General features: G+C 49.6%; 1 protein-coding gene across 1 annotated transcript in view; it reads right to left on the bottom strand.

The window, feature by feature from the left end:
* Positions 1-6,543, bottom strand: part of CPXM2 (carboxypeptidase X, M14 family member 2) — a 128,378-nt gene extending 121,835 nt beyond the window's left edge. Inside the window, exon 1 of the mRNA XM_059052639.2 lies at positions 6,261-6,543. Within this exon, the coding sequence (XP_058908622.1) occupies positions 6,261-6,543 (283 nt within the window). The remainder of the gene's footprint in view (positions 1-6,260) is intronic.
* Between the last annotated feature and the right edge of the window lie 14,814 nt (positions 6,544-21,357).

The following is a 21,357-nucleotide window of genomic DNA, read 5'->3' as shown; positions in this document are numbered from 1 at the left end:
AAGATGCCGCGTGGCGTGGCCAGGTTCCAGGGCCCAGGCTGCTGTTGCCATGGGACTGAAGGCGCCATCCTCCGTGAGATCTGGCAGCCAGGGATGCTCGGGCCACGCAGGAAAGGTGATGGCTATTTTCAAGAACCACAGCATCCAGCTCAGCTTCCCCAAACACGCAAGTGTCTGTCCCTTCGTTATCACGCACAAGCCCTGGTTTCTGGAACCATGGGCACAGTCGAGAGGAGGTCTGCCAGCGCGAATAGCTGACTTTGGAAAGCATTTTGGAAACAGAGGTGGTGTCTCAGAAAACTGCCTGCTGATGTACATGAGAAGACCTATTTTATAAAAAGTCCTTTCCCTCGGAATTTTGTAGGGAGTTGGACCAAACACTTTGGATTTAACTCTTCAAGAGAATATATAATACCATGATATAAAGATGTCTTGTTATTTGTTTAGGTGTGCTGACAGCCCTGTGATTGCTTTTAAAACGTGTAGTGAGATATTTACAAACACATTCATCTAATCCTCACACTTCAGCTTTGCCCAGCAGAAGACATTTCCATCTGAAGGCCAAACCTTGCAAGACACCCTGAAGAGTGTTGCAGCAAAAGCTTAAAAGTGAAGCTCTTTCCAGCAACTAGCTGGCAGCGCATAACAGAAAGGGCTTTGTTTACAACCAAATATGCTCAAATAACAACTCTTTGATTATCGCTGCCCGTCCGCGGCTCCCTCCCCCACCCCCCAGCCGCCACAAGCCGGGGCAACACAGTACAAAGTGCAAACTCTCCAGTTCTGGGCACAGACATACGAACAAACATGGCTCGCTGCCCACTCTGCGAATTCCATGGACTCAAGACCGTGGACCAAAACCATGGGTGCAATGCAGGCAGGCGTGTGTTCCAACAGAGGCACATGCTCCCCAGTCCTTGAAGAAAGCAGCAAACAAGCAGGAACCCAAAAGTTAAAGGCTACTTCTACCCAGTGGAGGGGGGAGAACAAAACATCTTCAAATCACCCATTAAGAGTCTTGTTTATTAACTTGTTTGTTTCTTACTACCACTTGGGAGGGAAATGGCAAATCAGTTATATAACTATGGTTTACTTCTCTGTTTCATTTTTTTCTCTTCAAAAACTATGGCTCCAAACCAAGTCCATCAATTTGGAGATGACATGAGAAGTACACCCCAAATCCACTCTCATGCCCAGAATGTGGTCCCTCTCACTCTGCACCCTGGGATGATGAAAACTGGGGCCAGAAGACTCACTCTTTGGACCTCAAAGCGTTCCAGCTGCAGGGATCTAGAAAATATTGAATTTGGCTAGAAACAGCTGAATAAATGGAATTAGAGAGAAGCAGCTTGCCAGGTCTCTGTGAAGAAGAACATTCTAGCAATCAGTACTATTTATCCAATGGATAAGCAACCTCGCAAGGTGATGTGCACCCATCAGTGGAAACATGTGAGCCAAGACTGGTGTTGAAGTAAACTTCCAGGGGCTTCCCTGGTGGCACAGTGGTTGGGAATTCGCCTGCCAATGAAGGCGACACGGGTTCGAGCCCTGGTCCGGGAGGATCCCACGTGCCGTAGGCAGCTAAGCCCGTGCGCCACAACTGCCGAGACTGTGCTCTGGAGCCCACATGCCACAACTGCTGAGGCCCGCGCGCCTGGAGCCCGTGCTCCACGGCAGGAGAGGCCACTGCAGTGAGAGGCCCGTGCACCGCGGTGAAGAGCGGCGCCCCCCGCTCGCCACAACTAGAGAAAAGCCCGCGTGCAGCAACAAAGACCCAACACAGCCAAAAATAAAATAAATAATTTTAAAAAAGAAAAGTAAAGTTCCAGGCCCGAGATGGAGTTGCTCTTACCCGGGGTGCCACATCAGGAAACAAAACTTAGATAAGCTTCTTGTTCCTGACAATCTCCTCTTAGTCAGAAATAGTTAGCCAATTCCCAAATGCCAAGCCAGCTCTGGGTCTTCTCACCCCAAACAAAGTGGACTGTGTCACCCCCGCCAACCAGATATTTTCTATCTTCTTCTTCCTTGTTCTTTATTCTTTGTCCTATAAAAGCTTCCTGCCTTCTGCCCCATTTTGCCATTCTCCACAAGGAGACTGCCCATTTCATGAAAGTGTTAAAAAAAGTTTATATCACCTAAATTGTCTTCTTTAATCATTTTTATTTTTTTTATTTTTTTGCGTTACGCGGGCGTCTCACTGTTGTGGCCTCTCCCGTTGCGGGGCACAGGCTCCGGACGCGCAGGCTCAGCGGCCATGGCTCACGGGCCCAGCCGCTCCGCAGCACGTGGGATCCTCCCGGACCGGGGCACGAACCTGCGTCCCCTGCATCGGCAGGCGGACTCCCAACCACTGCGCCACCAGGGAAGCCCCTTTAATCATTTTTAAACACCAAGCCGCCCACTGTCAGAATCTTGCAGTAAACAAGAACTTGCATGCGATGAACACTTAGAGTCCTTGAAGTTCTAAAATTCTGGGAGTTACTGATGTTCAGTGAGGGCCTCAGAAATTTTATGATATTGAGTCGCACTCCACCACAGAAACGGATTTCACAGTCCTGTCTCCTGATGGTGGTGATGGTTCCATGAATCCACAGATGTGAGACAATGCAGAGAAGCACACACACACACACACACACACACACACACACACACACACAATTGGCCCCAAAATGTCAATACTGCCAAGGTTAAGAAATCCTGTACTGTAGTTCTAAAAGATGTTATCATTGGGGGAAGCTGGGAAAAGAGCATATACAGCAGCCGTCCCCAACCTTTCTGGCATCAGGGACCAGTTTCATGGAAGACAATTCTTCCACAGATGGGGGGTGGTGGGGTGGATTGGGGATGATTCAAGCGCATTACACTTATCGTGCACTTTATGTCTATTATTATTACCTTGTACTATATAATGAAATAATTACACGGCTCACCATAATGCAGAATCAGTGGGAGCCCTGAGCTTGTTTTCACTTGCCACTCACTGAAAGGGCTTTGATGTGAGTCTGCAAGCGGTTGATTTATTCTGGTCTCTGTGCAGTCAAACCTCTCCGCTAATGATGATCTGTATTTGCAGCCGCTCCCCTAGCATCACCGCCTCAGCTCCAGCTCAGATCATCAGGCGTTAGATTCTCATAAAGGAGCGCGCAGCCTAGATCCCTCGCATGCGCGGTTCACAGCAGGGTTCGCGCTCCTATGAGAATCTAATGCCGCCGCTGATCTGACAGGAGGCGGAGCTCAGGCGGTAACGCGAGCGACGGGGAGCGGCTGTAAATACAGATGAAGCTTCGATCGCTCACCCGCCGCTCACCTCCTGCTGTGCCGCCCGGTTCCTAACAGGCCACGGACCAGTACTGGGGACCCCTGGTACACAAGATCTCTCTGCACTATTTCTGCAATTTCCTGTGAGTCTATAACTATTTCCAAATAAAAACTTAAAAAAAAATTTAAGATTTCACTCTATTCAGCATATCAGGGCTCTACTTCTCTGGAATCTGTCAGCCACTTGTGGAAAAATGCAATGCTCTCAATTAACCAAAGGATTCAGCTATCCAAGCCACTTCCAGGAGAATGTCAGCCCATGACATCCATTGCACATTTCTGTGGTAGCGTGAAAGAACAGTCAAGGGGCAAAGTCAAACTCACACCAAGATCAAATCCCCAGTGCCCTTGGCTCCTTAAGTAAACCTTCCTATGGGATTCAGAGAAGACTCCCTCCTAGACCCTGACGCACAGAACATCTGCCTTGCATCTTCCCTTGAGCCCAGGCTTTATGCAAGATACCGGCTATCTGGAAAATATTTCATTATCTGCAAAGACAAAGCACATGACAGACTTTTCAATGAGTAGTTATATATGCTTTCACATTCTTTTTCCTCTCTAAATCTAACCTCTCACTCCCACCTCAGTGTCTAGACAGTGCCTGGTATGTAGCAGGCACCATCTACCCAGTCCAGAAGTTCACAACAAACAGAAACGAATGCTTCTATTATATCACGAGCAGTACATATATCAAGCCACCCCTTAAGGGGAGCAAAATCATTTCCTCTTACTGCAATTTAACTGCACAAACTGTCACTGACCACCCCCCCCAATCAAAGTCAGTCTTAACCAAGCTCCCCAACTTGGGGTGCGGGGTAAAGGGTTCCAGTGGTCAAGTGCCAAAAAAAGCGGGATGGGGAGAACAGACTTGTAAGTATTTGACCAAGGTCACACTTTGTTTGTCAGAGTCGGGGAGCTCCTGAAAAGCCCCACACAATTTATTAGAAACACACACTCCAGGCAGGAGGCCTGGAGGCAGCTCTCCAGAAGCTGAGTCTCTGGAATTTCCAGGGCCCAGTTTTTATTTTGGGGAATCAGCAATGCAGCCCTCAACACACCTGCAATAACCTTCTCCAAACTGCCAACTTTGGTGCATTCCAGGAGGGTGGGGCCGGGGCTGTCTTGCGCTCCCCTCCCCCAGGACCTCACCCAGCACCTGATGTTGGAAAGGTTCTCCATACGGACCTGCGGAATTATGAAGAACTCACAGAAGCACCAGCACAACCTCGAGCTGACACACTGCAAGCTTTCGCTGAAAGGCTCATCAAACAACTGACAAGTAAGGTAGCAGGCACTGGTCGTCTTGGGCGGATAAAGATGCTGAGGTCCAGGAAGCTGAGTGCTGAGCCCCAGACCCAGGCGTTAAGTGCAGTCCTCAGACTCTCAGTCTGGGACTTCTTCCATGCTCCCCTTGCCGTCTCCCCAGTAAATACCAGAACCTAACAAATGTGTCTCCCACCCACCTGCCCCAACCATGCCCAGCGCTGTGCTAACCACGGAGCAGATACTCAAAACACAAACACACATGCCAGCTTGATTCAAACTACCAAACAAAAAAGGTCTTGAGTTAAAAGCACAGGAGAAGGGCTTTCAAATCTCCCACGCCAGCGAGTGACCCTAAGCAGCTTGCCTACGTGGTCAAAGCCTCAGTTTCCTCATCTGTAAAGTAACAAGAATACCCACCCCTCAGAGCCCCTGAAAGAATTAATGAGACGGCTGTCCACAGATCTCCTAATAAAGTCGCAGCGGATGGTCTACAGATACGAGTGTCTTTTCCCACCCCTATTCCTGTTACTAAACCAGTACGCTTTTTACAAATCTTAATGCTCATAATTCCCCAGAAAATATAGGAAATTCCGGATGGTTCTGTTCAAGGTTACACAACTCACAGAACTGCCTGCAGATGTACAGAGTCGCCCACAAACTGAAACATGGCAGGACTCCCCCTCCAGGTAAGTGCAAAGGAGCTGCTGAGATGGGCCCCCACACTCAAGAGTTCTGGGCCGCCATCTCCACTCCTTCCCCACTGCCTCGCTGCTGTCTTCTGTGAACAGTTTCACCAAACAAAGGTGATGCCTTTCTTGCCAGGAGCTGTGTAATGGTGCCACTGGCACGTATCTCCTTTCAAGGAAGGCCGTTACAAGGCTGGAGAATTTGGCCACAATCCTGCCTCACTCCTCAATCTTTAAATACTCAGACCGCAGCCCTCTGCAATTTGAGCAAAGAACATTTGGGACAATAAAGAGAAAGTCCCCCTTCTCAAGGAGTGTAAGAAACCAAATGCAAGTCATTTCCCCAAGACGGGGCAGGCAGAAAGTGGGGACGCAACTGAGAAGGCTGGGAGAGACGGCCGGCTTCAGGCGCCACTGGGCTTCCCTAACCCCTCCTCCGGCACAGGAGTCCGGCTGCAGCCCAAGGCTCCCCGACAGAGGCTCTGCCATCCTGCCCCTAGGGACCCACAGAAAGCGGGAGGGAGGGAGCCGAGAGGGGACCCTGGCTGGGGAGAGACCCGCCGCGGAGCTCTCCCCAGAAGGCCACGGTGCCAAAACAGACCAACTAGTCACATCGCCAAATATAGGAAATTCACTCTCAAGAAAACGCCCTGGGAGAAGACTGAAAAAGTAGGCAGAGTGGGAAAAAGTGTCCGGCAGGAAGATGCTTTGCCCAGGAAACGTCAAACCTGGGGCATTGGTACCAGCTCCCCGGGCAGCCCCCCAACCGCACAGTCCGTCTCTAGCTGAGAGGGGCCCCCCGGAGCGGCCCCGGGATGCGCGGTGCAGCGCCTAGGAAGGGGGTGGCGGGCAGCGAGGGGGGAGGTTCACGGGTCTCTCATGCCAGACACACGGACAGCGAACGCCTCAGACCCGGCCGGCCACCGCTGGGACAGGCGCGCGGCCACGGGCGCCCCCTCGGGCCGCGCGGCGCAGAAAGTTACTTACCTGGCGGAGGCGTCTCCGGAGCCAACTTCTCCCTCTTGGTCGCCTTCTTGGGCGGCCTGGGCTCGGAAGCGCGCAGCTTCCGCTCCTCCTCCCCGGGCCCCGAGGGCAGCGGCGGCGAGAAGGGCTCGGGCTCCAGGCGCGCGTAGTAAGGCTCCCGGCTCCAAATCTCTTGCACGTAGTAGTCGGGGTCCTCGACGGCTGCGCCCTGGGCCGCGGCCCCGGCCAGGGCCACCGCCAGCAGCGCGAGAGCCAGCGCCAGCGCGGCGGCCCCCCGGCGGGCCATGCCCGCTCCTCCCCGCGCCCGGGGCAGGGTCACGGCGGCCGGGAGCGCCGGGCGGGCGGCGGGCGCGGACAGCGGCGCAGGGCAGGGGCGCCGGCCTCAACAGCGGCGCGCACGGGACGCGGAGGCGGCCGGCCGGCGGCGCGTGTGACCCGCTCTCCGGGCTGGGCTGGGCTGGGCCGGGCCGGGGCGGGCCGGGGCGGGCAGGGGCGCGCCCAGACGCGGGGCGGGCGCAGGGGGGCCGGCCCCGCCCTTCCCTCCTCCCTCCCTTTCCTGCCGACCCCGCGGTGGCCGGCCCTCGGAGCCGGGTGTTGGGGGCCCCCTCCACCCCATCAACTGTCTCCACACCTCCCCCTTTGCCCGCACTCCCGAAGCCGGCCAGCGCTGGAAGCCTGCTTCCCCAGAGACTCAAAGGGGTTTCATCTAGAAGGAACCTCGAGCCGTTTCACAGGCTGGGGAACCGTGACCCACGATGAGAAAGGATCGGCCCACGGTCCTAAAGCAAATTAGAGCCCGAAGCCTAGTCTCCAGCTCTCCTGACCCCCATCAGACACGGGTTCCCCGCCGGCCAGGCAGACCTTTCCTCAACCTGACCATGATCCTATTTCAGGAACTATGAATGAGGAACCCAGGTCCCCAGGGGTAAAGGGGGTGGGGGGGCGGAGCCCTGCTCCTGACTGAGAAGTGAGCCTGTTGGGTGAGGAGAGAAGTGGAGTCATCCTACTGGCTGACCTGACGTCCTGGCGGTCACAGGGCGCATTTGGTTCATTGGATGATTGGGTGCCTGTCTTCAGGGCAGGGAGCTCACACTACTTTTTGAACAAGTAGCTTATGCCCTTGGAAAACCTTGTGTTCATCTTTCAGGCTGGGATGTTGGGGAAATGGGGCCTGCATTGGTTTTCTATTGCTGCTGTAACAGATTACCACAAATTTCGTGGTTTAAAGCAACACATACTGAGTATGGTACAGGTCTGCAGGTTGCCAGTCTGAGCGGGTGTCACCAGGCTAAAATCCAGGCTTCGATCAGCAGGCTGCATCCCCTAGCGGGGCCTCTGGGGAAGAATCTTCCAGGCTCACACAGGTGTTGGCTGAGGTGAGTTCCCAGAGGTGGTAGCCCTGAGGTCCTCTTTACTGGCCGGCCATCAGCCTGGCCAGTCTTCACTCCCGGGTGCTTCTGTGTTCCTTCTCTTGCTGGCCGTGAGGCATTGCCAGCAGCCTCTCTCTGGTCCTGTCTGTGGCCCCTGCATTGCAGGGCCAGCACTGGCATGTGAGTCCCTCCAGTGGCTTCAAATCTCTCCCTTCTGCCAGATCGTCCCTCTTTCCAGCTGGGGAAAATTCTCTGCTCCTGGATCGGACGGACCCACCCAAATAATTCAGGATAATCCCCTTCTCTTAAGGTGGTGACCTCAGTCACATCTGCAAAAGCCATTTTGCCATGTAACCTAACTGGTTCCTGGGTCCCCAGGATTCAGGTAGAAACATCTTTGGGGAGCCTTTCTGCTGACCCCAGGGACAGACTGACCCTCAACTCTCAGTTGGGCTATCACCTTCCCAGTCCCTGTGGACCCTACCATTCCAGGGTGCCACTGAGCTGGGTCTGGGCACTCAGGCAAGGCCTCCCCATCTCCCTGGAGTCACGCTTCTGAGCCCACACAGTGAGCAAGCTTGGGCCGCGTCCTCTGCCTCTGGCCTCCCCCATTTGCCACCTGGTTTTCTCCCATTGTCCCCACACAGACCGATTAACCAGGCCATCCTCGAGGGCAGATTTCCTGGGCTCCCAGACCTCAGGCCAAAGCAGAGTGGGCGGGGAGGGGTGGGGGTGGGTGGGAGAGGGGTGCAGGCTGAAGCAGGGCCCTGCCCTATCTCCAAGGGCCAGGAGGCCTTGGACTTGGTTGTCAACTTCCCAGGTCATTCTGGAACCCAGAGCCAGCAGAGGTCTCCAGAGTGAGAGACGAGGAAGGCCCTCTTCCCCTCCCTCTACTCTCCAAGCAGGCCTGGGCTGGGCTGGTCCATGACCCCCTCTGGATGCTTTCCCACCCTCTTCCAGGATATATCCCCTCGGGGCTCAGTCACAGGGGCTCTTTTATCTAAAGCCAGGCACTCCAGACAACAAAATAAGTCCACGCCGGGCTTCAGTGGCCAAAAAAGCAGCAAGTGACACACCCAGAAGTTCCAGCTGGCTATACAAAGCGCAAGCGAGAGGGTCACCTGGAATCCTCCATCCAAGCAGGGTTGCCCCCTGCACCACCTCCACCAGAGACCCCAGAGCTTGCTAAACACACAGATGCCCAGGACCCACCCCAGACCTACAGGATCTCCTGAGGGGTGAGATTGGGCTCTGGCACGTCTAGAAGGTCCTCTCATAATTCTGATACAGTTAAAGTTTGAGACTAACCTTCTCCCTCCCATTTTACAGGGGAGGAGACTGAGGCCCAGACTCACCCAAGGACACAAAGCAAACTAGTGGCAGTCAGACGAAATCCTTCTCTCCTGCCTTTATCCAGTAGTTAAAGTCAGGCAGTCTGAATCTTGATGGCCCCAAAGCCACAAGTTTTGAAAACGTGTTACTTTCCTGGCACGTCTTAGGTAACTAAAATAACATACACCTCCTCTGCAGCGTCTGGTAAACGATCAGAGAATGTCCCACTCAAACGTGATTCTCAGCACATCCCTCGAATCAGGAAACGTATCCCACTGATCACTGTTCTCTGTATTATTGCTTGTTTGTTTTCTGTGGAGAGGCACATAATTCAAGCAAGCAGAACAAACAGAACAAGAATTGGCACTGATGCCAACGTAGCAACCCGCTGCACGGTTCCTGGAGCTGCCTTTGTCTACCTCTGATTCTCCATCTCTGGGGCTGCTCGCCTGGAAATTTGCAGGGCACAGCCAGAGTTCATGAAGCTTAGGAAGAGGGGGTGGCCAAGCTGACCTCATTCTCTTGTTCACCAAGCCTCATCCTGCTTCTCCACCCCAGCTTATCTGCCAGGGAGGATTCCCTCATTCTTCAGCTTCCCAGATGAAGACTTTATACCCCATTTATGCTTTACCTTCTAAGACTGCTGACCCGTCTCTGAATCCTGTTGCTTCTTGTGGCACATCTTCTTTAACTCACCTCTTCCTCCATTCCCACTGGCAGGATCCTGGTCCATTGCTCAGAGCCTCGCGTCAGATTACTGGGATGCTTGCTTGGCAGGTCTCTCTGCTTCTGGCCTCTGTGACTTGCTGTTCACCCCACGTGGGAAGCTACCAGCTTTCTCCCTGAAACACCCATGTATAATGTTGCTCTCCTATTGAAGAACCTAACGTGCTTACCCATCTCACATAAGTCCAACCTCTCTGCATAGGACTCAGGCTCACACACCCACCCAAACTTAGTTCTCCCAGTGCACCAACCAGCAACAACGATAAGACATACTCTTCACTGCCCCTTGCTCAGTGTCTATAAGATCTTTATAAACTAGTAGTTATTATAATCTGCTAATTTCACATCCTCCACAGACACAATAGAGTACGAGAAAGATGGAAAATTCTCAGTAAGTCATTGTTGCATGACTAATCATGAGTAAGGGTCTTTCATGGCATCAGCAGAGAGTGCTTTTCTCTGAGACCTTTTTGTTCTCAACCTAATAATGTATTTATTGAACTTAAGTCTAGGACCCTAACAAACGGCTGTTTTCATCTCCCGATAGTGTAAGTGGAGCTCAGCAAAGTGCTAACTAATCTTGGATATTTGCCAAGCTATGAAAGCAACCCCTCGAGCTGGGTGTAGTAGCTGGGGCAAATTTGGAAACCAGAATGGCAGCTCAGAATCCCTTCTGGTTTCTGAGTTCTTCAAATGGTGTTTCGTTTTGTTTTGTTTTTAAGTCAACTCATGGTTTGCTTCAGTTGGGAATCTGTTTATGTGCATTTCTGTTAAGCAAGGTAAGCCAGAGTTCATTCATTCGTTCGTTCGTTCGTTCCTGAGACTCAGGATTCTGCTAAGCCAGTTTCTGTTCCACAACAAATGTGTACTTGTCAAAAAATCCTCACACACCTTACAGAGCTAATAATTTTTCAAATATTTATGAGCCCCACAGAGAAGATTTATGTTAAGCTGCTTGACAAGGAACAATAGAGTATACTGGTCCAGGGAACATTCTGTCGAAACAAATGTTGCCAAGACATCAGTACTTTTATAGCATTTTTCATAACGAACTTTCACACTTGCTCATTTCCCTAATGATCCCTGAGACGTTTACACTCAGAAAGAATGAAAATGGAATTTTTTTTAAGATCGGTAATTTGAAAAATTAGCTGCTATATAAAGAAAAATACACTTTCAGGCACAGTCATTGCTAAAAATATAGTCTTGAGATAGCTGCTCACAACGAGAGATACTAAGTTGTTATGGCAACGATGATTATAATTACGAAGCTGGAGGGTTTTTCCCGTTCATCACTCTGTTGAGATGTGGTAGTTTAAATGGCAGTGTCCTTTGTAATGTCCTCAATCTCATTACTACATAATCACCCATTTCATATTTAATTTTCAACATGTTTGTTCTCACTCCTAGACTCTATAGATTTGGCATCGTTTGATAAGCTTCGTTCTCAGTTCACGGGTCCCGTACCCTTGCAGCTCATTTTCTCTCCTCAGTATTGCCTTTGCCCTGTGATTTCATTTCCAGTTTGACCTGGGGAAACTTGCTTTGGCTTGAGATATTCCATTTGTAAACAGTAAGATGCTGTTGTCAAAACTGTTAAGAAATCATACCAACAGACACTTGGGGAGACTTTGAACTCAGATTAGTCAGAGGCTGCTCAGTATCCCTGGAGATACAGCATTTCTTGGTCACCTACTATGTGCAGGACAATTTGCAGATAGGATCACATCTAACCTTTGTGCTGATTTCTCTCCGTGCATCCGCTCCCATCTCTATCCCCCTCGGTGGTCTGCCTCCTGAAAGCTGACCCTTGTGGAATGAGCATCCTTGCCCTCTGGTTTCTGATTGGTTATGGTCAATAAGAGGTGTCAGTAGGAGATAGGAAGGGGGGTGGGGAGAGAGAGATCTGGGTACTACTCCTTCCCCCAACCCTTCCATGTCCCTCCCTACTTCGGCCCCAGGGGTCCTACTGGTGGCCGCATCTTTGTGCTGCCCTGAAGCCCCCCTCCTCAGCTCCTGCTCTGCAGGCCGATGGGCAGCAATGACTTCCTGCAGGTCTAAGCCTGTTCCCACTAGTCTCTGACCCATCACGGGGCCCAAGAGGCACTTAGGCACAGGCCCACCCAGTGCTAGTCATGAGGGGTTCTTGGGGGTGGCTTTAGCTGCCAACAGATCTCTAGCCCCTTCTTCCAGTGGGATTGCTTAGGACCTATAGTCCTCAAAATGGAAATTCTGGAGCTGCTCCTGTGGTCACTTAATGCATGAAACCTAAAGGAGAAGGAGCATTCATCTCTGTGGAATCACTGTTGGCATGAAAAGGAACTCAGTGTGAGAAACCAGGACACAAAGTCCAGGAAGGTTCTTTCCTGTCCCCCCCAACCCACCGCCAACACATGGGGCTGCCGCACTCTAGCCCAGATCAGAAAAAAAGTTTTCAAAGGTCTGAAGCTCAGGCCTTCCCCTTTCTCTCCCACTGTCAGGGTACAGGGCTCTCGGAAACAGCAATGCCAAACGCACTTAGTCCACAAACTCAGGGAGGCCTCAGAAATGGAAAAGACCACCCACGCCTGTAGCTTATTCTCGTGCAACCAAACCCGAAACCAGGGGTTGTACTGCAGTTTCTGCAGGAGGAATCCCTGATCTGTCCACATCACAGAAGATACTGAGCTTCATAGAATAGAGACCAAAAATATAACAAGAAAGTATTATAAGCTTAACAGATTTGAAAATCTAATAAATTCCTAGGAAAAATATAAAATGCCAAAGTTGACATAACAAGAGAGAACCCAAAGAGACCAACAATAGTAAAGAAACTAAAATGGGAGTCAGCTAGTCTTTGTAAAGAAGTTCCTGTGGTTTTACAAGAGAATTTACCAAACTTTTTAAAAGGCCAAATTCCCATCTCATAACAGTTTTATTCTAGGAAACAGAAAAAGAGTGAAAGCTGCTTAGATCATTTTATGTGGCTAGTGTAATCTTGATTCTAAAACCACAGAATGAAAATATATGAAAAGAATATAATGAGCTCATTTTATTATGAATACAGATGCAAAAAAATCCTGAGTCAACTATTAGCTAACTGAATCCAACAGCTTATTTTTTAATACAGTATAAGAAAGCTAGCCTTGTTTTAGGAATACAAGGTTGGTTCAACAGGAGAAAACCTATCTACGTAGTTCATCACAGCAATGGACCAAAAGACAAAAATTGTATGATTATCTGAATCAGTGAATTGTCAATGCATTATCTGAATCTGAAAAGCGTTTCTTAATATTCAACACCTAATTAGGAAAGAAACTCTTAGCAAACTACAAATAAAAGGAACTTTCTTATCCTGATAAAGGTTATGTACCAAAAATCTATAACAAACATTATAATTAATAGAATCAATTTAGATGCATTCACTTTAAGACTGGATTCAAGGCCAGGTGTCCACCATCACTGTTATTGTTTCACATGGTCCTGGAAGCTGTGGCCAATGTTATAGGGGGAAAAAGGACAAAAAAGTGTAAATTGAAGAAGGAAAGAGAAAAAAATCTTTATTATTAAAGATTAATCATCTGATCATTTATCCAAGAAAGACAAGCAGAATCATCAGGCAAAATAAGACATAGTTTTGCAAGATAGGTTGATGAAAGATAAATTTTTTAGAAACCAGTACCATTTCGGTACACCAGTGATAACAAATGAGACAATATAACACAAGATAAGATAAATTCACAGTAGTAGCTAATTACGGCTGGAACTATCAATACTTTGGAATTTATCTGACCAAGAATACAGAAGACCTGTAAGGAGGCAACTCTGAAATTTTAGTAAAGGACTTAGACGATGTCCTGAACAAATGACAAGATAGAATTCCATGCTCTTTTCTGAATAACTTAGTATCATAAAGATTCAATTCTCCCCCCTACATATTAATCTATAAATCAATTAATTGTAAATATAAGTAACTTCTATACAATAAAAAATCTAGTTGGATTTTTGAGAAATTCAATACACTTATTCTAAAATATGTATGGAAAGAAAAAAGTCCTGAAATAGCTAAGATAGCCTTAACTTGTCCAACTAGGTATTAAGACATCACAAAGTCACAGTTGAAAACAAGGGGGAAAAAAGAAATAGAAATCATGGTAATGACACAAAAACAGACCACAGACAAATGTAACAAATGAGAGAGCTTAGATACAGACTTACGTGTAATGGGAACAATACACAATGTGAGAATGTTATGAAGCAAGGTAGAATTTTCACTCTGTTGGCATTGGGAAATCTGACTTTCCATATGGGGAAAGCTAAAACTGGATCCCTACCTAAGACCACTCAAAAAGGTGAACTCCAAATGGATTAAAGAGCTAAATGTGAAAAGCAAAACCGTGAAGGTAATAGAAGAAAATAAAGGAAAATATCTTTGTGACCCAGAGATGGGGAAAACTTCTGAAATAAAACCTCAGAAGTACAACTCGTAAGGCAAAATAATTGGTGAAGTTGCTTATATTGAGATAAAGGATTTACATTCCACAAAGGGCACCCCGGACAACATGAACAGACAGATAACATAGAGAGCCGGTACCCGCAATGTTTAAATCTGACAAAAAATCAATACCCATGATATGTAAGAAAGAAAAGCCCCAGTAGAAAAATGGGCAAAGGATCTGAACACGTTACTCACAGAAGAGAAAACTCAAAAGACTAACGACATATAAAGAGATGCTCAAAGTCATTAGCAATCAGAGAAATAGAAATTTAAATGATGAGGTATCAACTGGCAACTATTAGCCGCACAGAAACGAGAAAGCTGGATAGTGCCAAGGGTCGGTGACGATGTGAGGTTAGATGACCTCCCCTCCAGCTTTGCTGGTGGGCGTATGGGGACAGGTGACCTCCATCTGGAAGGCAGACTCGTGTTCCCTGATGCATATTCCTAAAGAACTCATGCCCACCCCACCAGTGCTCGTTATTTGTATAAGACAAAACGTTAAAGATTATGAACCCAATGAAAAAGAAAGATGTAGCTGAGAAGCACTTATTTTCCCCGCTAAAATGCTTCTGCCAACAGAGAACATTACATTGATGCGAGATCAAATCACAGAAACAATATCTACATTGCCATTTGCACACAGAAGACTTTGGTCAACCCGCTTAACTTACTTTCTTCTTTTTCACTGAATTGAATAGACGGGTCAATTTTGTGGCACTTCCTTCGAGAGTCAACCCAAATTAATGATTTGGTAATGCCAATTCACTTTAATCCTTCCATAACTTTCGGATGACTTTTAGGAAATAACAGATATAGGAATAGGTAAGCAAATGTACTATATTAAAAGCATTTGTAGGGGCTTCCCTGGTGGCACAGTGGTTGAGAATCTGCCTGCTAATTCAGGGGACGCGGGTTCGAGCCCTGGTCTGGGAAGATCCCACATGTCGCGGAGCAACTGGGCCCGTGAGCCACAACTACTGAGACTGCACGTCTGGAGCCTGTGCTCCGCAACAAGAGAGGCCGCGATAGTGAGAGGCCCGCGCACCGCGATGAAGAGAGGCCCCCGCTAGCCACAACTAGAGAAAACCCTCGCACAGAAACGAAGACCCAACACAGCCAAAAATAAATAAATAAACAAATGTGGGGTTTAAAAAAAAATTATTAAAAAATTATTAAATCTTTTTTTAAACCCAAGCTACCAAACTCCAGTGGATAAAACAGAAAGCCTGTTTGTTTACTGTTTCCATTCTCCATCCCAGAGGTAGGAGTGAGGGCTGTTCAATACCGAAGTGCTTAAATTTAGTATTTTAATGTATAAACAGCCTCCAAACATAATTACTGACCCAGGAGAGGCCCATCTGAGGACCTGCAGACCGGGGCACAGAAAGGTAGCCCATCAGAGTCAGACCAACATGGGCCTGAGGTCCTCCCTCACCCTGACTCTACCCCTCACTAGCTGTCAGCCTGGAGCAGGGGCTGACTGCACCGTCCTAGCCTCAGTTATGCATCTGCAAAGTGAGAGAAACCCTCCTGACCTAATAGAGAATTGTGGTGAGACTTTAAGAACGAGATGCATGCAACTGCTTAGCCGAAAGCTTGGCACATAGTAGATGCTCAGTGAAGCTGAGCTGCTGCTCTTGTGATTTGTTGATTATCTTGTTCTGTCAGAGCAAGGTGTATGCTCATCCCTGCCTAATGGAGAAAGGAGACCCCACACCATGCCCTTCACTCTTTCCTGGCTCCCCCCACCAACATCACTACCGCCCCCAATTTGCACACACTGTTGCCACTACCTGGGTGCTCTCTGGTCCTTCCTGTCCTAGCAAACTCCCACTTGTACTTCAAGGCGCCCCCTGGGGGAGCCCTCCCTGACTGCAGGTCTTCTGTCCGCCCCCCCAGGCTCCCACAGCACCCTGCACATGGCTCCCATGACCCTCAGGGCATTGTGAGTTCCCCACTGCCCAGTGAGCTCCTCCAAGGGAGAGGGCGCAGAAAGCACTTGGCTTCTCTCCCACACGCAGAAGGTGTCCGGTACACGCTAGCTGCGTGGCTGCATGAAAAGAACTTAGCAGCGACCAAAGCCTGATTTCTCTCTGGGTCCCCTTCAGCACCTATCCCAATGCCTGGCACACAGTAGGTGTTCAATGAACAGTCATGCATTCAAATTGACTTTCAAAGTCCACATCACCTAGACTGCATTTGCCTCCAAGTGGCTCGTCCGGCCTTCCAGCGCAGCCTGGGACCTGGGGTACCTGCCTCTCTTTTATCACCACCCAGTCCTCAGGTGGTCCCCTGACATGGGTGAAGCCCTCCTAGGGATGTGTGCACAGTGTGAGGAGGAAGTCCCTGCTACTCCCACAAGAACAGAGACCAGGGTGCCTGCACCCCCCCTCAGGCTGGGGGAGGGGGCTTTGCAACGTGCAGAGAGTGCTCCCCAGCTGCCCCGGCCACTTTACATTTTACAAGGGATCTTGTTCTCAAAAGAGGAAAGGAGGAAAAGCCAGAACCAAGCCAATTAATTTTTTAAACACCCCAGAGATACAAATTAAACAAGGTTTGCCAGACACAGCTATAGCCTGACAAAGATAGATTTTCAGTCTCTGGCGTGGGTTAGCCTGGCCAAGACCCTTCCTTCTCCTGTCAATTCCCACGCAGTTAGAGGAGATTCCTGAGTTTGCCCCACCTCAGCTGACGCAGCTCTTAGCTCCCTCTTTGGAGAAACAAATTCATGAGACTTAAGAAGTGAAATAAAAATAGCATAACAATTAAAATCAACATACAAGATTTTCGTTTTCAAATGAAACCTTTGCGGTTATAGTTACATAAATGAAACACCTTTCAGCCTTCAGGTCTCAGTTTAAATGTCACTTGCTCAGAGAGCCCTTTCTGGAAAATTCTATTTCATGCAGGCCTTACCCTGCTCTCCTCATTTCCTGGCTCTGCATCCTTCTTTTCCTTCATGGCACCCAGCACACTTGGTCACTCTTTTCTGATTGCTCGGATACTTGAGTCAGTAAGAGACAGGCTGGTTCAGTGACTGAGAGAGTGGACCCTGGATCAGTTGCTGGAGTTCAGAGTCCAGCTCAGTCACTCAGCAGCTGTGCCTTGGTATCCTCATCTGCAAAATGGGCGTAACAGTGCTCCCTCATACATATACAATGGAATATTACTCAGCCATAAAAAGGAGGAGATAATGCCATTTTCAGCAACATGGACGGACCTAGAGATTATCATACTAAGTGAAGTCAGACAGAGAAAGACAAATATCATATGATATCACTTATATGTGGAATCTAAAGTATGATACAAATGAACTTACTTACAAAACAGAAACAGACTTACAGGCATAGAAAACAAAATTATGGTTACCGAAGGTGAAAGAGGGGGAGGGATAAACTAGGAGTTTGGGAGTAACAGATACAGACCACTATGTATAAAATACATAAACAACAAGGTGCTACTGTATAGCCCAGGAACTATATTCAATGTCTTGTAATAAACCATAATGGAAAAGAATCTGAAAAAGAATGTATATACCTACATATATGTATGTATGTATAACTGAATCACTTTCCTGTACACCTGAATCATTGTAAATCAGTTATACTTCAATAAAAAATTATTTAAAAAAATAAAATTTAAAAAATAGTGTCCACCTCGCAGACCTGTGGGGAGTAAATGTGTTAATTTGTGTAAAGTGCTTGGCACAGGGCCTTGCCACGGGAAGGGCTAAATTATGTTATAGCTCCCACTTTTAGCTTCAGTGGTTTTATTCACTAAGATATGACCACACCTAGCACCACTCCTGGCACAGAGAACGCGGTCAGTAAAGGCTGGGTCCTCCTCAAGCCCGGCCTCAGCCAGCGTATCCACACTCACCCCCTCCTCTCTTATTCATACACCCCTTCTCAGGCCAAACTGCGCATCTCCTTCTGCATTCACAGGTCGGGCTCTCCCACCTCCCTGCAGTGCTGTCCCCTCCGCTGCCACCCGTCCAGCCCTTCCTTCTGGTTGTGTCATCCCTCCCCCGGCCCCCTGCCCCGTGCGTACCCGCGGCAGCGCCCAAGCACTGCTTCCTCCGTCCTACTCTTTCCTAGTGAGGAAGTAGCCCTCCTGGCCCCGGGAAGCTGGAGTCCCGGGCAGTGCAGCCAGTGACCACGCTCTGGGCCAGGCAGGTGGCAGCTGTGCCAGGAGGTCACCCCAAGGCAAGGACAGAGCAGGGCTTTGCAGCTCCCTTATCAGGCGCTTGCCTTCCCAATACCCTGAGCTCCCCTCCGCCAGGCTGTCTCTAACGGACGTTGCCCCTTCAACAAAGGCGAGGAGGGAATAAGAGAAATTATGAGGGACGCGACACAGCTGGGTCATTAGCAGCCAAGGGGTTCCCGATTGAAGGATGACGTGACCCTGGCGATGAAGCTGTGGTCCCAGAGAGAGCAATACAGAGACATCACTTTGGTTCCAGAGATGCGGCGCTCCGTGCCTCAGCCTTCCAGAGCCTCAGTTGCTCCATCTGCAAACTAGGGAGCTGGGCAGGTGAGCCGGAAAGCTCCTCCTCCTCCTCCTTCAGTCCCCGACCTTCTGATGCACAGTGAGCGAACGACTGAAGCTTTCAGTCCAGGGCAGAGGATGCCTGCCCATGACCAAGAGACGGCCCCACCCAACACATCAAGTTCCAGACTTCTCTGTGGCTCCCAGGACCCGGCCTGCTTCTCGTCTGCCCCACGCATTACATTCAGCTCCTCCTTTCCACCCAGCCAACCCCTTCCCCGCCCCCGTGAGCCCCGGTGTCACCATCACAGCCCCTGCTGCCCAGTGGGTTCCCTCATTTCACCACCTCCCTGCCTCCCACCCCCAGCCTCCCACCCCACTCCATCCTCCATCCTCCATCCAGTTTTGAGGCTCGGGTGCTTCCCTGCCATCTGGAGGATGACGGCCAAACCCCAGGGTCTGCATGAACTGGCCACCTGCCAACACTCTCCCCACGGCTTCACCCCACCAGTGACGCCCAGGTACAGAAATGAGGTCACACCATCTACAAGGCCCCCCCACCTTCTTGCTCACCCACGTCCGCTGCCAGGAACGGCATTACCAACTCCAGGCAGCCTTCCCCTGCCAGCTCTTCTACCTGCTCCCACTCCAGATTCCCACATCTCCATATCTCATTCCAGAAGTCTCCTCAGAAACGTGAAAGAAAAGGGAACATGGGCAGACCATGTGCTAACCTCATCACTTAACTTTATCGAGCCTCAGTTTTCTCATCTATAAAATGGGACACTAATGCCTACCTAGCTCAGAAGAGAGCTGGAACAAAGATGCTTCACAAACTGGAAACACCGCATAAATGTCTCCGGCCGGTGCCATGTCTCACTTCGCTTATCCCTCCTGCCCACCCACAGTAGCCTCCGCACTCCAGTAGATGTAGCACCTCATGTTCCAAACAGCTAAGGATCCTGAGGCGTCTGCCTGATCTCCACTCCCCAAACATCCCTGATATAAATCATGTCAGTCTCCCTCAGCTGCCTCTGAGCCTCTGGGCATGTGTGCGGGATATCAGAATAAAGTTGAAATTAAATCCAGAAGCTGCAATACTTCATAAAAATCACACTGCAGATTCCCCACCAGGGATGGCAAACCAAAAAACTAATAATAAATAAATACTACATTTTTGCCCCATGGACACCGAATGTCCCCCAGCTTGGCTCCACGAGGCCTGGAGCCCTTCCGAAGATAAGAAATCTATGCGGGAAACCTCTCACATTTTCTTCAGGATCCAATTCGTTCCCAAGCGTTTTCTGGAAGGAGAGAGAGAAGCAGGGTCCTGAGCCACCAAGAGCCAGAATGATGACAATGACTCCCAAATGGTGCCGCTGGGAGGGAGGGGGTCAGCACGGCTTTCCCCATGGCCACCTCCCCTGCAATAACCAGCCCTTGTTTTCTACTGGTGAAGTTTCCAACTGCCCAGCAGCTGCCTGATGGGAGGCTTCTACCCATCTGGAGCTCACTGGCAGGATTTAAGAGTTTCTGGCCCTACATGTTCAGCTCAATGAACTTCGTGCTCAGAGGCACCTGTGAGAAGCCCCAGAGGGTGTGTGTGTGTGTGTGTATGTGTGTGTGTGTGTGTGTGTGTGTGTGTGCGCGTGCGCGCGCACTCTAAACAGCTGCATTGGGACTTCTCTGGTGGCGCAGTGGTTAAGAATCCGCCTGCCAACGCAGGCGACACGGATTCGAGCCCTGGTCTGGGAAGATCCTACATGCTGCAGAGCAACTGGGCCCACGCGCTACAGCTACTGAGCCTGTGCTCTAGAGCCCGCGAGCCACAAATACTGAGCCCTCGTGCCACAACTACTGAAGCCTATGCGCCTAGAGCCTGTGCTCCGCAACAAGAGAAGCCACCACAATGAGAAGCCTGCGCCCCGCAACGGAGAGTAGCCCCCGCTCGCCGCAACTAGAGAAAGCCTGTGCACAGCTACGAAGACCTAAAGCAGCCACAAAATAATAAATAAATAAACAGCTGCACTTCCAGGGGGGCTCCCCTCCGTGTGGAGTGTTTACAAGAGGCCGCCTAGGGGTGGTAGGATACCTGTTCCTGGTGCTAAAATGATTTGCTGATGTAATTAACATACGGGCTGAAACTGAAGAAGGCGGTTCCAATCACAGTGACTATTTTTAGAGGTCTCTTAATGGAAAACTCTTTTCCTTTCAAACCACACAGCTTTCTATAATTAGGATAGAGACTATTATTCAAGTCAGATCTTTTTTTTTTTCCCCCTCAAATCTCTGTGCTTTATACGATGTTATCATGAAAATGCATTTACTTGGGATGGACAGCACACAGAGCGAGCCGCCCGGCCGGGGCAGGTGTGATCAGGGCACCCACGGTGTCCTCGCCCACCCCATGTGGCAGAGGCAGGACGGTGTCCCCACCACAAGCCCCCTAGCCCCAGCCCATGGCCCACCCTGACAGTGATCTCTGGTGACATGGAACCATCCATCCTTGTGCAGTTTTCTCTTAGGAAGCAGCTGAGGGTCCCTGAGAGCACTGACATATCTAGAGAATGATTTTTTAAATGTTTCTTCCGCTGTTCTGGTTATATAGCCATAGATATACTCCTACAGGTTCATTCATAAACTCAGAAATAGTTCGTGAGTGTCTGCTTGGTGCCGAGAGGGCCTGGACCCTGTGAGGGTCTAG

The sequence above is a fragment of the Kogia breviceps genome, chromosome 2 (assembly GCF_026419965.1).
Source record: "Kogia breviceps isolate mKogBre1 chromosome 2, mKogBre1 haplotype 1, whole genome shotgun sequence".
Taxonomy (NCBI): Eukaryota; Metazoa; Chordata; class Mammalia; order Artiodactyla; family Physeteridae; genus Kogia; species Kogia breviceps.
This window is presented reverse-complemented; position numbering and strand designations above follow the sequence as displayed.